The following is a 17,803-nucleotide window of genomic DNA, read 5'->3' as shown; positions in this document are numbered from 1 at the left end:
GTTGCACCCATGTTAGAGCTGCAGAATGAGGATTTCAGTGATGCAGAATCCATAGAGGGAGCCTTTTGTATTTCTCCAGCTCAGGGGGACAAAGGTGCTTGAAAATTTCCAGTCACTTGATATTCTCATTAACTATCCCCATTGTTTCATTATAACAGTAACAATAATGTATTATTAATGGATGGATAAAATGCTAAACAAGGGTGCTGAAAAGGTGACTTCAGAACTAATTAGATTCCTTTATGCAACAGATGTACAGGAACAACGCAATACTGTGTTACTGTACTAGAACTGTGCAATACTGCGGTACTGTACTAGAACAGTGCAATACTGCTGTACTGTACTAGAACAATGGAATACAACATTACTGTACTAGAACAGGGAAATATTACGGTACTGTACTAGAACAGTGCAATACTGCTGTACTGTACTAGAACAACGCAATACTGTGGTACTGTACTAGAACACTGCAATACAGCGGTACTGTACTAGAACAGTGCAATACTGCGGTACTGTACTAGAACAGTGCAATACTGCTGTACTGTACTAGAACAATGGAATACAACATTACTGTACTAGAACAGGGAAATATTACGGTACTGTACTAGAACAGTGCAATACTGCTGTACTGTACTAGAACAACGCAATACTGTGGTACTGTACTAGAACACTGCAATACAGCGGTACTGTACTAGAACAGTGCAATACTGCGGTACTGTACTAGAACAGTGCAATACTGCGGTACTGTTCCAAAACAATGCAATACTGTGTTACTGTACTAGAACAGTGCAATACTGTGGTACTGTATTAGAACAGTGCATATGCCAGGTGCGTGCGGCCACAGCAAACAGTGTGTTCGCTGAGCGCACGCACCCAATTGTGCTACTGTGGCCGTGGAGGGGCGTAGGCGGCGGACCAGGTCATTTACATATGGGAACGCTCAGCGTTTCATGGGCGTTCCCATGAGAATGCCCCGGTGACGTGGGTGCGGGGAGTAGGCAGCTGACATTAGTGGCATCTGGTGGACTCGCAAGCTGCAAATTTTGCAGCCTTGCGAGTCAACCAGAATAAGGTCCCTTGTGTATAACACATGTAACTGTGACAGGGAAGGTGGCCCCTCTCAGCTCTGGGCCCCATAGCATCTGCACCCCCTGCACCTATGGTAGCTACACCCCTGTATATAACACATGTTACTGTGACAGGGAAGGTGGCCCCTCTCAGCTCTGGACCCATAGCAGCTGCACCCCCTGCACCTATGGTAGCTACACCCCTGTATATAACACATGTTACTGTGACAGGGAAGGTGGCCCCTCTCAGCTCTGGGCCCCATAGCAGCTGCACCCCCTGCACCTATGGTAGTTACACCCCAGTATATAACACATGTAACTGTGGCAGGGAAGGTGACCCCTCTCAGCTCTGGGCTCCATAGCATCTGCACCCCCTGCACCTATGGTAGCTACACCCCTGTATATAACACATGTTACTGTGACAGGGAAGGTGGCCCCTCTCAGCTCTGGGCACCATAGCAGCTGTACTCCCTGCACCTATGGTAGCTACACCCCTGTATATAACACATGTAACTGTGACAGGGAAGGTGGCCCCTCTCAGCTCTGGGCTCCATAGCAGCTGCACTCCCTGCACCTATGGTAGCTACACCCCTGTATATAACACATGTAACTGTGACAGGGAAGGTGGCCCCTCTCAGCTCTGGGCCCCATAGCAGCAGCACTCCCTGCACCTATGGTAGCTACACCCCTGTATATAACACATGTAACTGTGACAGGGAAGGTGGCCCATCTCAGCTCTGGGCCCCATAGCAGCAGCTCTCCCTATAGTTGCTATTCCCTGGGCCAAGCGGTGTCCCAGTAGATGGATCCCCGTTTGTTAGCTGCTGTCTTGAGCTGTCCCATCTCTTACATTGCCTTTGTTCTTATACAGTATGATCCGCATTCCTTGTGACATGAATTCTGCTCACATTTCTGGCATGGCTCTGCAAGCCCGTTCCTGTACCTCTGTCATCATACATTTTGTCTACAACACAGACACAGGCAAATGCAACTCCTCACGTGATCCGCTCTTCTACTCCTGCTCCCGTAGCTTTTTATGACCTCTTGCATAGTCAAAACAGATAGAGCCTCATGCCAGAGCTTAGTAATTTACATTTGCCTCTCTCTTTTCTCATTTACAGCTGATTTGTTTATGGAGGTTTGGTCCGGAGCCCAGCTCATTCCGTCTCCGCACAGCTCTACAAGCAATGTTGGCAAGTCATTGGGATACCTTCACGTGAGCCCCGTGTGGACAGCGCAAGCTGGGTCCGTAGCTCCCGTCCGCACAGTACTATGGCTGTATATTGCTATGCCCTGAACAGCTTGGTGATGATGAATAACAGCGGTGTGACCAAGACGAGCCAGAGACCGGTGATGCCCATGCCTGAGAGACGTAGTACGTACTGTCCGCTCTTGGTCCGGCCAACGCTGCCGCTACACAGCCCCGGCCCATCAAGTCCTAGGAGCAGCAGCGCCTTCGTATTCCCAGAGTCGGGAGAGAGACCCAACTCTAGAAGTCGCAGTCCAAGTTGGAATGGCAGAGATGGGAATACGCAGAGAATGCCAAGAGTTGGCAGATGTCCCTCCCCGCTACGACTGTACGGTGGGAATGTGGGAGAGGCCGTTTCTGTCATCGATTCGCGTTCGGGGAACTTGCTGGGGCTTGGGCAGGGTCACGGCCCTGGATGTGGAACGGGGCTTGGCGACTCGGAAGAGAAGCGGCGTATTTCTCAGATACAGAGGGAGCTTCAGAACGTCCAGGTCAATCAGGTGGTGGGACTTTTTGAAGCTCACATTCAAGCACAGAGCAGTCCAGTCTCCCCTGGGCTCAGAAGCCCCCGCCTGGGCAGCAGGTCCCCCTCACCTCTGCTTCGCACCAGACGGGAGGAGACTGTGTTTTGCTTTAGCCATGACACCGGGCATAGAGCATCTTTGTCCAGCCATGAAGGGACTTCATCTCCTTCATCTCCATCGGAGGCAGCTAGCATCCCGACAGTGGTCACTGCTGGTGAGAAGGACCTTTCTAGAACTAGCAATGGAACAAATATGGAGGAAACATTCAAAGTTTCTACTCAGTTGGAAGCCACCTGCAAGCTCAGCTCGCCGGGGATATGTTCTCCTGGACCTATACCTGCCGTCATTGTGACTGACCATGGGGAGGAGCGAGAAGATCCAGTGGACTGCAGTAGCCCTGGAATCGGCCCAACTACTTTCCCTAGGAAATTATCATCTTCTTCTGCTTCTTCTACTGGCTTCTCGTCCTCTTGGGATGAGTCGGAGGACGATGTGTCCAGTGACCCTGAAAAATCGGCAGAGAACAGCACCCCGTTTCTTCAGACCATTGAGCAGAAGCCGAGGGTGGTAAGTGAACCGTAAGATTAAATATATGAATATATTACTTAGGTCACTTTCTATCAGGCAATATCCCAGCTTCAATAGAACTCCCGTCTTTATTTATGTGCATGGACAAACCCCCACAGCGATCACTAGCAACCTGAGTGATAGGCAGGGGGCGGTCGATGGGGTCCGCATATCACTTGATGGGCGTGCCCACAAAAATGGTGGGCACGCCCGTAGAAATGCTGGGCGGACCCCAGCAAATGCAAGTGTGCCCCCTGCCTGCTCGGGGATGGGCGAATGACAAAATCATTTGGTGGAATAATCATTCCTCTGTGCGGGCGCATGCGAGCGGATGTGTATGCATACACACCCGCTCGCAGTGTAGCGCCAGGATTCGGGCGGCGGGGGGAGGGGCATTTTACAGGACGTACCACAGGTGTAGACAGATCCCCGGGGCTGTGCGATGGGTAATGTGTCCCCCGTTCTGCCTGTAGGATGCACCTGCCAGGAAGACTAGCACTTGCAGGGTGGGGCCTGATAATGATGTCACTGGACCTGGTACTGATGTCACTAGACCCGGTAGTGATGTCACTGGACCCAGTACTGATGTCAATGGATCTCTAATTTGGGTGCAGGGTCTGGTCCAGCCCTCCAGGTTCTGTATGTTCCTGTCTGTTGTAATTCTCAAATTTGGGTGCATTGGCTGTTCCAACCCCCCTGGTTCTGTATGCCCCTGTCTGGTCCAGCCCCTAGTTCTGTATGGTATTTTCTGTTGTAGTGCTGTCATTTGGGGGCATGGGCTGGGCCAGCTAATTCGGGGGCACAGTATGCTCCAGCTCCCCGGGCTCTCCAGCTGGGAACGAATTCGCAGCGTCTGACAAAGGAACACCTAGAAGCCAATTCTGACGCGCTTTCATGCTTCTAGACACCCTCAGTTGCTCAACGGTTGCTCATTACCTGTCAGTTACTTTCCAAATAACTCCCCACTGCCTCCGCCATCACTAATAAATCGCCGCCAGTGCGCGGTTCTGCTGTGACGCAGGTGCAGTGGCAATGATGTCGCTCCTCTGCATCCCACGTGGACACTGCCTTCAGCTCTGAAGGTGCCCATACACTAGTAAGATTTATCTTCAGATCTGGCTGGTCGGAACAAAAACATGGTTATGGATGAGTGACAGTTTGTCAGTTTTCCAGCATTTCCAAGCAAATGGTCAACTGTCATTTGCTCTCATCCATAACCGTGTTTTTGTTCCAACCAGACAGATCTGAAGATAAATCTACGTGTGTATGGCCACCTTGAGTCAGGCACTGTATATATTATAAGCTAATTATATATATTATTAGCACTGTAGGTAACCAGGCGAGCGGGATCTGCAGTGACAAGCTGAGAAGTCTGCAAACATTAAAAGCTTATACTAAATCACCCCAGAGCATTAAACTGGTCTGCGAGTCCCCTGGCCTTTGTCACAGAGCCGAACGTGATGTTAGATTCTTCCCTCTGGTATGGACTCTTAATGCTACGTATGGGAGGTGTTCAGATTGTGAGCTCTGGGGCTTATAAACAGAAAACTCAGGTTTTTATTTTTAAAGTGAAATTGACAAGTGTTAGACGTTTGCTGCTGACTCATGGAAGTTGTCATTAAATGTGAGCGTGTGTTTATATCGCAGTTATGTCGTATATGGTAAAACCGTGTTGCAGTTAGGAAATACACAATTTATTGTTCCATGTATATAATTAATTCAGGTGTATTTTTGGTCCATACATTTAAGTACAATTATTACTGGGCGATATATCTGTAGAGCATCGGCAGGGGTGTGTTCACCCAATATGTCTTTGTGTACGGGCGGCCCATTTATAGCATTAGCCAAATAATTATGGACACCAGACAATCTACTTAAACAACAGAAAGATTACTAACAAAACTCTCACCTAAGTCAATCACTAGCAGCAGAAGCAGCAGCAGCAGGCTATGGATGAGTGCACACCAGCAGAGATCATGTGTGATCATGTGCCGTCTCTCCTTCCTCTTAGGTTTTCCCACAAGGAAGGATAATGAGAGTTGTCAGCAGCGATTCCTGAGCAGCTAAGGCAAATAAGAGCAATTAGAGCAAACCACTGTCCTTGCAAAGAAACTTCTTAGCAGCCCAGGCAAAATATGAAGAATCCAGGAGATTCAGGGCAGCAGGCGATTTATTCCAAAATCAGGAACCTCCTGCAAGATGGGGAGTATAGGAAACTATGCAGTGGCTATGCCGCTGCGTCCGTCTGTGAATCAGGCCCTCTGCTCTATACAGTGTCAAGCAACATGAGGCACTTGAAGGTTCTCCCTCTAAATATTAAAAGCAATTCCTTTGCAGTTAGTTTCTGATGCGTTTTTTAAACAACAGACCGTGCAAGGAACGTGACGCGTTTTGACCTCTGAGGTGAAACTGCAGGAAAAAAATAGAAAAAGGCTATTTCTGTCCAAACGTATAGAATTCTTTCTGTATGAATTTAGTGCAAGGGGTTTTTAAAGTCTTGCCAAACAAAATACACTTCCACATACATTGGACTCTGGCCGAGCAATGTCACTGCACTCGGTGTGCCCTGTCTGTCCCAGGAAGTACATTCATTACTATTTTAAAGGGGAAGTATCTCTTTTTTTTGGTACATATGCTCTAATCCAGCATCACTCGGAACGTGGCGAATTCGGCCCCGTTCCCATATTTGGGGGTCTGTGGATGCGCAATCGCATAATTGCGCATGTGCATGTCCCATCAACGAAGGGCTTTGTCGAGTTACACACTCGCTGGTCCATTCGATGGGGGATTATTATTATTAATATGATTGTTTGTACATTGGATGTGGTGGCAGCTGGGCTCCTCATGTAATGAGGGCAAGAGGTGAAAATAAAAGTGGCAAGATCAACACGAAGAGGCCAATTTTAAGTGGGTTCCAGGCTTAAAAAATGCGGCGAGCATTTTTTGCATCTACTATTGTAATTTCGCCCCTTGGAACCTGTTGACCTTAAGCACCACCGACCTTGCATCTGTCAACCTTTTGAACTTCTCAAACCTAATGCCTGTCCACCATTTGCTGTCAACATAATGCCTGTCGACCAAAACTTTGTTGAACCATTGATCCACACCCTTTGATGTTTGCACCAGCCAAGCCGACTTGTGCGTCTATGCCGTGGCAACCTACAGTATTTGCTGTGTCACTTATTTGCGTCGGCTACGTGAGACCTTCCCAGAGTGCAACATCTCACAAGAAGGGGAGCAGGTTAATTAGAATGCAGGCCATTCCCCGAGCCAGTTCCCCAGCACAGAACAGAACAACACTCCTGCTGTCTGTCCGACCTCCGTGAAGTCCTTTGCATCTGGTTAGCGCTAACATTAAGCAGGATATAACAAAGAAGCTCGTTGTCAGCCTCTTACAATAAAGGGTTAAGTGCGTCTGCAATGAGGTGCGCACTGTTTTTCTCTCTGTGGCATTACGTCATACTATAGTGCAGCCGCCTGTGCTCAGTGGGCAGAGCGTGGGTGAGGCACACTTACTACAGAGTGGAAAACTTCACGTCTTATGTGGTTATAGCCTTGCAGAAACTTTCTGTGCTGGGTGAGTATCGCAGCGAAGGCGCAGAATGCAGGATGGAAGCCAGAGAAGACTTTCTGAGTTCTTTTCTTTTGATGCAGTTACTAATGCGTCTCTGCGCTAACTGAGAAGCCAACAAGTCGCGGCGCTAATCCTTTGTCGTGTGTATTAAGACGCACCATATTTTGCGCCATCGCTATCGCAGCGCTATGGAGGTGCAGAATCTCCATCTGGAAATGGCCAACCGAATTCTTAGACACCCCCACCCATAATTGTCACCACGGCAACTGCACGTGTCTACGTGCAATTTCGATCTGCGTCTTTGTACGCAGAGGCATAAGTTCATTCCTATTGCCCGGAAGTAAGTTGATATTTCGTACCCCCCCCTCCAAAATTTGACAATGGCCTGGCCGATGGGTCAGGGTCAGTGGTCTGCAGCATGAATCAGTGTTCACTGTGGGGTCCCATCTCTCAGCAGTGGAAGGTGCCCCATTGCTTGCTGCAGCACAGGTGGAGCAATACCAGGCAAGAGCCATCCTGCCCCCTATTGCAGGTGTTAGCAGGGCTCCTGGGACTCTATAGCAGCAGCTGGGGGGTTCGCAAAATGAATGACAGGCAAGGGGGTGGTTGCTGGGGTACGCCTATGATTTCATGGGCGTGCCCACAAAAATGATAGACGTGCCCATTGAAATGCTGGGCAGACCCCAGCAAACGCAGACGTGGCGCTGCCTCCTTGGGTCAGGCGGATGACATCATATGATGAGAGAGCCTGTCCTGAATTAGGCGGAAAGCGTCCATACGAACAGAGAGAAAAAACATTCAAATGTGAGTAAGCTTCTAATGATTTCTGTTGGTTGGCAACACTCAGACAATCCGTTCATCCTATAACAGCGCAGGTGCGGCTCCAGGTAGGGATGGCCATCGACGATGATTTGAAATCATCGATGGTTCATGGCCGATGTCGAATACTTTTGCCATCATTGATGGGGGATAATCAGATGGTTTCCCTCCATCGATGGAACAGCAAAACAATGTGTTTTTTTTTTAAAGTGCCGGGACACGGAGCCTAGCCCCGCCCCCATGTTTTGATTGACCCACATTGGTTTAATCAATTAAACACAATGGATGACCATCGATATGTAAAAATATCGATGGTCATCCATTGCATAGTTTAGCACTATCGATGGACAATTGCAGAATTGCCATCAATGGCAACCATCGATGGCATTGACAACGATGGCCATCCCTAGCTCCAGGTCCCTTGGGCATGGAACATTGTTACCCAAATGCACTTCTGTATAAAAGGTACCAGACAACCAGCCCCTAACTGTCATTAAAAAAACAGCCTGTAACTTGGCAGTTAAGTGCTGATCAGCTGGTACAGTGGGCCAAATGCTCTAAGCCTTAAAAAGGTGAAAAGTGGAGAGAGAGATAAAGTTCTAGCCAATCAGTTTCTAACTGTCATTTTACAGGTGGTGTTTAAAATGACAGTTACGAGCTGGCTGGTTGGTGACCACTTTACCTCTCGCCAAGACACAATACTGTAAACAATCCGCTTCTAACTGCCATGTTACAGGCTGTGATTGAAAAATGTCAGGAGCTGATTGGTCGGTAGTTTATATCTCTCCACTTTATCTCTCATTGATAAATACCCCTCTCAGACTGGGAGCTATATGAGGTGCCATGGTGGGGATACCTATGCAGTATACTGATGTGATATAAGTGTTCCTGGTTCCTGCTGTTGGTTGCGCCACGGATCAGCCGGATTATTTATCTAGGGAAACCCGTGTGCCTCCGGCATTTTTCCATTGTTTGCCGTGAGATGTGCTTTGTGCAGAGATTTGTGGAGGTGCCCAGTAGGTTTGCATAGAGTCCGGGTTGCGGAGAATATCAGGAGCTGCAAACAGGGCCAGATTAAAGCAGGGGCAAAAGGGGTCAGTACCCCTGGGCCCCCTCTAGCTAGGGGCCCCCTGTGGTTGGCATGTGTTTTAAAATGTATTTATTTTTTAGCTAAATGTTTTGTCCATGGGAGTGGGGTAGTGCTGCAGCTTCACCTATCTGCTAATGTGACAATGATTAATGGTGCTGAGCATGGGGTGCCAAGGCACACTGACTGCATAAGTGTGCAATGCATTACTGGAAGTTGACTAAGTCCCATGACACTTTGCACAAGAGGGCAGAGGCTGAGAGGTTTGTGCTGAGCTCTGATTGGTGTATTTCATTACATGCTTCTAAGGTCCATGGAGGACAGCAGCAGCAGCCTAGTCATGGGAGGGTTTTTAATCAGTGGTCTCTTACAGTCCTACAGAGTAAGGTGCAGAGGGACAAACACATGCTTTTCAAGTGGTATGTATGTATATATCTCCTGCAGTTACCCACTGACCAAGTTTATACTGCCTTTACTCTGTGTTTTGACAATGTAATATTCTCCCATGCAGTTTGCGGCCAGTAATGACAAGTGTAAGAGCCTGTCTAAAGTCCCCCGGACCCCCAAAGGCTTAATCTGGCACTGGCTGCAAGCTTTGTGGCGTAAGGGATCCCCGGGATGAGGGGGGGGGGGGGGGTGGATAGAACTGTTCTTCCTAAATAATTCTCCTGCCTCTGCCAACAGCCACCTGGGAAAGGCTCCAGCATTTATCACGTCTCATCTGCTTATCATTTGGGTGGACGGTTTATCTGCAGCTGGATTATTAAATGTCAGCACTTGTTACTTATCCAGGGCGTTGGGACTGGGGATGCTTAGCGCCCCGGCACTGGAAGACTAAGCTTTGCCAGATATACAGATTAGGTAATTAGTCAGGCAGATTAGCATGACAGTTGTCCTACCGGTCTAGTCACCCGGTGGTATATGGAAGGCGAGAACGTTTTGTTGGGGGGAGGAAACTTGTATCATCATTCTCAAGTTCAAATCCAAGGGTCTCATAGACGTCCGTTGAGATGGATCGGACCAAAACCTATAGGCGCGCATTGCCATTTTAAGGTACCTGCGACAAGTTGTGCCCAGTGTCAAAATCATTTGATGGTGACCCTGTTACGATGGGTTTGCGCACGGCTGCGAATGGTTGTGCGTCCATACACCTCCACTAGCACAGCGAGCACCTTCATTCGTCTTTCACTCTAGCGGGGTGACGTCTTATCTAAACTATGGCCATGCGCATTCGCGGCTGTGCGAATCGTGTGATTCGGGCCCATTCGCCTGGCCTTGGCTAGTTACCCGTGGCAGGGTTCGCTGTAAGAGGAACGCGAGTGTACGATGCTATTTACGGAAATGGCTTGAGAAATTGGACGGCGTTGTGTATTATGCAGTTGTGTCACTTACATGGAAATTCTCTTTTACACACAACACAATAAAAGTGACCTCACTGAGTTTCCCGCGGCAGTAACAATATAATGGAAAGCACATTTCAGCTAAGACTATCGCAGATCTTTTTAGGCGCCAGGAGCGAATCCCCGACGGTACAATTCAACTTCTAACCCTACGGCCCAGAACCGGCTCCCTGTATTCAGTTATTGGAAGTTTGCTCTTTTTGTAACTATTCAGGTTTCATTAAACCTATAATACAGCAGGGTGTGGATCATTCGGTCTACAGCAAGTTGGTCGAAAGTCATTAGGTCGACATGCTATGTCGACATGGGTCGAGGTCGACATGGGTTTAGGTCGACATGATTCTAGGTCGACGTGGGTTTAGGACGACAGGTCAATGACCGTTTCCCATGCAGAGTGATCCTATAGGAAAAGGTGTCTTGTACTGTAGCATTTACAAACATATGTTCAGTTGAGTCCAGATCATTGGGTGGACAGTCAATAGAACAACGCACACAAGGCCGACATTGACAAAAGGTTGACATGTCCAAGATTGGCATTGACAGAAAGTCCACACGCAAAATGTTAAAATGAAAAAGTTTGCTGCAAGTTTTTCAGTTTTTTTTTTGTGTCAGTGTTGACAGTGTACCCTCACCGACAGGACAATTTACTGTTCCCATGTGGATGGTAAAGTGTGGAAAAGTAAATAAAATAATAAAATAAAATAAAAAATTGTAAGAAAAACTCATGTCAACCTTTTCCATGCGTCAACCACCGCCATGTCGGCCGTCTGCCATAATCGCACAGTTACATCACTTAGGGACATGCGTGGTGGCAAATTGTCGCACCTCTGCGTACACCGACCGGCGACATCGCGTACATCTCAGACCCCGAGTGTGGCTCATACCTACAGACAAGAGATACCTACAGAAGACAGAGTCCTCCTATAAGTTTGTGTAGATTTAGCCAATATTGCGTCGGAAATGCTTGTGCTTCTTCTAACCGCCATCTAAAACTAAAGCGAATTATTTATTTGCATTCCCGGAACAGTTTGGATGATTGCGTAACAGGGCTGAATGCGTGGGCGAGGGCACGTAGAAATGTTACCTGTTTTTGTGATCAGAATTCAGATGACAGCTGAGCGGGCGCCAGATTTACTGCCGACGCTGTAAACACTGTTTGTGACAATGTGTCATTATTGTATTTCGAAGGCTGTATTTTATGCCCAAAGTTTTCCTGCAGTTTTTTTTTTAATCAAGCAGATGATTGCAACAAAGAAACTCCGGGACCATTTTATTTCCATTCTTCTGTGCCAGCTTCTCTTCTTGCATGTGTTTTATGTGTTTATTCAGTTGACTTTTATGAGACCGAGTTGGACGTGGCGTGTAATAACCAGTGTTATAGCGGCCATTATTAGGGTTGGTTTTTTTTACATCGACAAATACGTCTAGTTTTAATATTTTTTTAAAAAAAATATCTTCCCATTGGACCCTCAATCAATATTAGCATTGACGTGGCAATCATTTCATCTGTGTCCAACTGATGTGAAATTCCGTTGGGCTGGATATAAAGCATGAAGTCTGTGTGTATGATCCTTTCATGATACGAGTGGTTGATGATGGGGCCGCAGCACTGAGGGTGGGGGGTTCTAAGTACCCAGAATCCCCCTCCTGACAGAGGAGGGAAACTGGGCATAATATTACTAAGCCATTAAAATTAATTAAAATAAAATTTTATAATTTGGCCCAATAGGCCCCTGAATCACAGTTTGCACACTACCTTATCATCGTAAGGGTGCTGTCATAAGGGTCCATGCTATTTCTGTTGTTTTCATGCATTTTGATGTTGTTGGAAAGCTTATTACTTTCTGAAAACAACCAGGGCCGCTGAAAGGTCAATGGAGGGCGTGGCCAATGGGAGGGGGTGTGATCACACCCCTTAAAAAAACAACAACATTCACATCAGTCCCTGCCCCAGTGGAGCTTACAATCTATATTCCCTAACACATGTACACGCAGACACACAGACATTCTAGGGTTAATCTGTTGGAAGCCAATTAACCTACCAGTATATTTTGTGGGAGGAAACCGGAGTACCCATAGGAAACCCACGCAAGTACGGGGACAATATACAAACTCCACCCAGTTAGAGCTATGGTGGGTATGGAACCCATGACCTGTGGGGCAGTAATGCTAACCATTACACCATCTGTACTGACCACATGGGCGATGGTGATGTGCCAGTGGTCCACTGCTAGAGGCACCACTGGCGCACCCTTTCAGCCCACTCCTGCAACTCAGCCCAAAAAAATTCTGGCCATACCACCAAAGAGGCCAATTTTGAGAATTGCATAAACATAAACTTACGCCCCTCTGTTGGACGTGCCTAAAGACTAGATAGTAATATTGTGCCGGACCTCCTCCCCATTTGCAAGACAGAGTATATACTCGGCGTGTGTTTTTGGAAACGATTCTACAATGAGCCTGGGACATGCGGATATTTTGCTGCTTATTATGATTTAGGCTGACAGGAGTTACTCAGCGAGAGAGCAGTGTGAATGGGAGCCAAGATTACTGTGCACTCCCTGTACAGGGCATCCCTTGTAATGTGAGGTTGCCCTGTCTGTTTGCATAGCTAAACGCGTCGTGTGTGCTCAGTCACAGGCTCCACGGAAACCTACGACCTTTCATCTGGAAATGCATGACTTGAGTACAGGCGCTTGTGAACGTTGCTCAAGTGACACGACTTTTTATTTTTTCACTTTCAAGCCAGAATATTTAATTACCCGCTCTGCATAACATTTGCATAGTTTGCATTTGGATGGAAACTGTAGCACGTTTCACTGGCGAAGTTTGGCCTCATGTGCTCTCAGTCCTAACAACCACAGCAAAATGGGTTTACTGTTTCCAGACAAAATCTCTGTGGCAGGCTATACGGATTTATTTTTTTACCTGTTTGTTTTTTAATGATTTATGGTCCTGTATGGTTTACTGTGTCAGGTGACTACCACGGCAACCACAGTCACATGCCACACAAAGTAGTGAGCAGAAAAGCTTTGGAAATCCCATCTGAGCTCTGTCTTTCATGCAATGGCTTATTTATAATGGGGGCTGGGGGGCTACACTGCACATGCTGGAAAAATTGTTGCCGCTCCATTTTCCGACTCCATTTTTCGAAAGATCTGCGCATGCGCAATAGAGTCAGACTGGGACTGTTCCATGGGAATATGCCTCTGCCATATAAATCTCAGTGTTTGTGAGAGACAGCCATATTTGTTAACCCTACAGAGAGGTTTTGAAAAGGAGACAGTGATTTGTAGTAGGAGCGCTGGGAAAAATTTGATCAGATGCATGTTTAAAGGGTACTTAGCTCCCTATTCGAAGAGTATATTGTGATGTATTTACTAAGCCTTGGAGAGAGATAAAGTAGATATAGACAAAAGAAACAACCAATCACCTCCCAACTGGCATTTTGTCAAACATGCTGAGCCAGATGTACCAAGCTACAAAAAGTGATAAAGTGGAGAGAGATAAAGTGGCAGGTTTATTAAGCTCTGTGAAGTGATATAGTGGCTGGTACTTTATCACTGGCCAACCAGCTCCTAACTGTCATGTTTCAAACCCAGTGCACATGTACAGCAGAAGTGAGTGCCATGTCCTTGGAGAGTTGCACATGTCAGTGTCTACTGCACCGTCAGAGAGGAGGAGGTCCAATCAGAGCCTGCACGCCAGCCCCTTCCTCTCTTAAAGTGCCCCTGCTCAGCTTGATTGACATGTTCACTCGGCAACCCCTTCATTGGTATAATAAGTGCATACGGTGCTATGCAAATATGATATGTGAGGGTGTCTACACTGTACAAAGTTACAGCTCAACAGTTTGTTTCTGAGTACTAAGCAGGCGCTTTGTGCTTTCAGGCAGAAGTAATCTTCCCAGCTTAACACCAGTGTGTTTCTAAGAATTAGGCAGGTGCTTTCAGGCAGAAGCAATATTTCCAGCTTAACAACAGTGTGTTTCTAAAGCCGTGTACACACGGCAGCGATATGGGCTGTAATCGCTGGAAATATGGTCGCTGGCGACCATATTGCCAGTGATGGGAGTGTGCCCCGGCGATAAATCGATGGGTGCGCGCTCCCGTTTTCAGCCCCATTCTAATCGCTGGTCGCAGGAACACCACCGGCAGAGGTTCCCTTTCCATCTCTGGTCGCTGATGAAAAGGAGACACTGAGCAATATATCTCCCCCCGTGTGTACACAGCTGGAGTCTTTAGCAGACGCTTTCAGTTAGAAGCGATATTTCCAGCTTAACAACAGTGTGTTTCTGAGTCTTAAGCAGGCGCTTTCAGGCAGAAGTGATATTTCTAGTAACACAATTATTCCAATAAACTTTATTAAGCACCATCATCACTTTAATTATGTAAAATAATTTTGAATGCTTCGCCCTTTTAACATCCATGCATGCTGCCATTAGACTTGCAAATGTTTGCCTTGAATTGCTTAGGAAAAAAGAACAGACAGATATTTTTCATCCTCAGTTTATCCGATTCCTTTGATAATATCCACAGTTATTAAATATTTTTGTAAGTATCAGGGAGATGGATCACCTGGGCGGATTTGCGTAAACGTTGGAATTCTTCAGTTTCCTTCCCATTGCTTCAGTCTTGTTGTAATCCTTGGAAGTGACAGATACCGTCCCCTACATCCCTTCTTTTAGGAAATGTGTTTTGTGCGCCCAGACAAAGGAGTGTTTGTCATACAGAGCGAGGGGCAAATTAATGAGGCTTCTTTCCTGTTGAATGTTTCCCTGACAGCCGGACAATTAGCAGCCTATGTTTTGGACAATACAAAGCCCCTTACGAATGCAGCCAATGGTAATTATTATTACTGCTGGCCGGGACGGTGCTGCGTATGGATAATATCACAAGTCAAGTTTCAGTATCTTGCTAACGGTTGGCTCTCCCGTCGTCGTAGCGCAAACAAAGAGATGCTAAGCTGTAAGCGAACAGGGTCTCATTGGCATACATACAGATGCCCGTCGATGGGGATGTCGGCGGTCAGAATACTGACGTTGGAATCCCAATGAAGGGAATCCTGACAGGCGTGTCATCTTTGACTCTGAACTGTCCTTTGCTCCCCAAATTAAAGGTCCCCATGCACTTGGACGAATCACATGCAGTTTGGGCTCTTTTGATGCGATGGCGGCGATCAGTCGCATCCATATTGCATGTGATTTGCAGGGGGGTGTAGATGAGGACGAGGGTGGATGTTGCCCTAATGTATGGTTTGGTTTAGTCAGAAGAAAAGCATTAAAAATAAAAGCACATGACTTTACACCTGGATGAAACCATGTTGCACTGCAGGTGGGCAGATGCCAAATGTGCAGATTGGATTTGGGAGGGGCGTGTCCAAATACAAATCTAAATTGGCGTGAAAAAATAAAGCTTCCCAGTGTGGGATGTGGCCATTAGGTGGACCACTTTTGGTCGCCAGTAAAAATGTTGACACCTGAAAAAGGTTGACATGAATTAGGTTGACGTGGTCAAAAGGTTGACGTGCAAAAGGCCGACATGAAAAGGTCTACATGTGTTTTTACCATCCCAGTGGAAGTGAAAGGGAGAAAATAATAGTGCGCTTGGCACCATGAACGAAGCATGGCGAGTGGTGTCTATGTTGACATAGCCCCCGCCCCACAAAAGCCCTCCTGTCGACCATTTTCATGGCGACCTTTTTACATGCCAACGCAATGCATGTCGACCTTTTCAAAGTGTCAACCTTTTGACTGTCGACCAATAGCGGCCAATCTTCTGACTGTCGACTTAGACACTGTTGCCCTAACAACCGGTACCCTCACCAACATGTATGGGCTGCATGCAAAAGCAGCCCGTATTTATCTTACATGCATCAATCATAATGAATGTATTTTGCCCTCTTTCGCATCGCAACATTCTTTGTCCAGATACAATAAAGTTTCTGTTGTTTTATGTATAGTTTTTTTTTGCTTTGTTCCCAGCTCAGCCAATCAGCCGCAGAATCTTGGACTTTTCTTATGGAAACTATTGGTGATGTTTACAAATAAATAGAATAAACATTTGGCAAAAAAAGGAAATCAAAGCAAAAATATTTACAAATGACAAAATAATTTTTTTTAAAAGTTGGCACAAATCAGAAGAATGTTCATATCAAACGGATATTACAGCGTACGGAAAACCCAGCTAGAAATATACAGCTCTGTAAATGTAGATGGGAAAGTCTCATAGGTGCTTAGATCAGCGTAGCAGCGATATTGTATCCAGTCAGTAACATCAGTAGTCTGAAAACTGGTTTCGTAATATTTTCCGAACCAGTTAGCAAAACTGAATCAGGCCGTAAAACCACAACCTGGGTTACAGAACAAGCTTTGTTCCGGCTTCTTTAATCCGTGTTCACACTGCATTCTGACCATGGGTTATTGCTGAGTCGTCTGTTTGCAGTTTGTATGTTCTCCCCGTGCTTATGTAGGTTTCCTCCAGGTTGCTCCCAACAGTTTAACCCTATAATGTCTGTATGTGCGTGTACATGCGGTAGCTAATTCAGGGCCGGACTCTAGTTACATCGCTCCCCCGCGTGATCGCATGGGGGAGCGATGTTTCGCGTCGGCGTATGCGCAGATGCTGGGTGGGTGCGAGCCGGCACGGTGAACTGCTAGTTGTGCGGACGGGGGTCGTTCCCATTTAAAACGCTGGGCATTCCCATGCTAATGCGGGCGTGTGGGGAGGACGGGCAGTTGACGTCAGCGGATATTAGCTGCCCGCCCTCTTCCCTGTCAGGCAGCAGGCATATATCAAACACCAGAAAGTGTCTTAGATTGGGATGCGGTCATTTGGTCTACAGTATGATGGTCGACAGTCATTAGGTCAACACCATTAGGTCGACATGACAAAAGGTCTACATTGGTCTAGGTCAACATGGGAAAAGGTCGACATGGTTCTAGGTCGAAAGGTCATTAGTTCGACAGGTCATTAGTTCAACAGTGTCTAGGTCGACAGTGAAAAGGTCGACAAGGTTTTTTTTTACTGTTTTTTGAGGCGACATGTGCTGACAGGTGGTTTTTCATGCCCTACCATCCACTGGGGCGTGGTGGGAGAATAAAATAGTGTGCCGAGCGCAGCGTGGCACCGTGCCCGAGGGGATGCGGTGCACTTTAAACTGTGTCCATGTTGACTGTGTTGACATTTAGGTAAAAAAAACCTGTGAAAAACCCCATGTCGACCTTTTGACTGTCGACCTAGACACGGTCGAACTAATGACCTGTCGAACTAATGACCTTCCGACCTAGAACCATGTCGACCTTTTGCCATGTCGACCTAATGGTGTTGACCTAATGACTGTCGACCATCATGCTGTAGACCAAATGATCCCAACCCCTTAAATTTGCGTGCACCTTCCAAATCATTCGATGGTCAGCAACCATCGAATGATTTGTTCCCCGCACCCAAGGTTGCGAATGGATGTTTATGCGAACTCGCAGCCATGCGAGGAGCAGGGGGGGCAGGCGGCTGTGCGA

General features: G+C 47.0%; 1 protein-coding gene across 1 annotated transcript in view; it reads left to right on the top strand.

Annotated features, from left to right (window-relative positions):
• ITPKB (inositol-trisphosphate 3-kinase B) overlaps positions 1–17,803 on the top strand; it is a 72,269-nt gene that overhangs the window by 5,737 nt on the left and 48,729 nt on the right. The window contains exon 2 of the mRNA XM_083175532.1: positions 2,189–3,407. Within this exon, the coding sequence (XP_083031658.1) occupies positions 2,340–3,407 (1,068 nt within the window). The 5' untranslated portion in view covers positions 2,189–2,339. The remainder of the gene's footprint in view (positions 1–2,188; positions 3,408–17,803) is intronic.

This window comes from Crinia signifera, chromosome 3, assembly GCF_055691185.1.
Source record: "Crinia signifera chromosome 3, ASM5569118v1, whole genome shotgun sequence".
Taxonomy (NCBI): Eukaryota; Metazoa; Chordata; class Amphibia; order Anura; family Myobatrachidae; genus Crinia; species Crinia signifera.
This window is presented reverse-complemented; position numbering and strand designations above follow the sequence as displayed.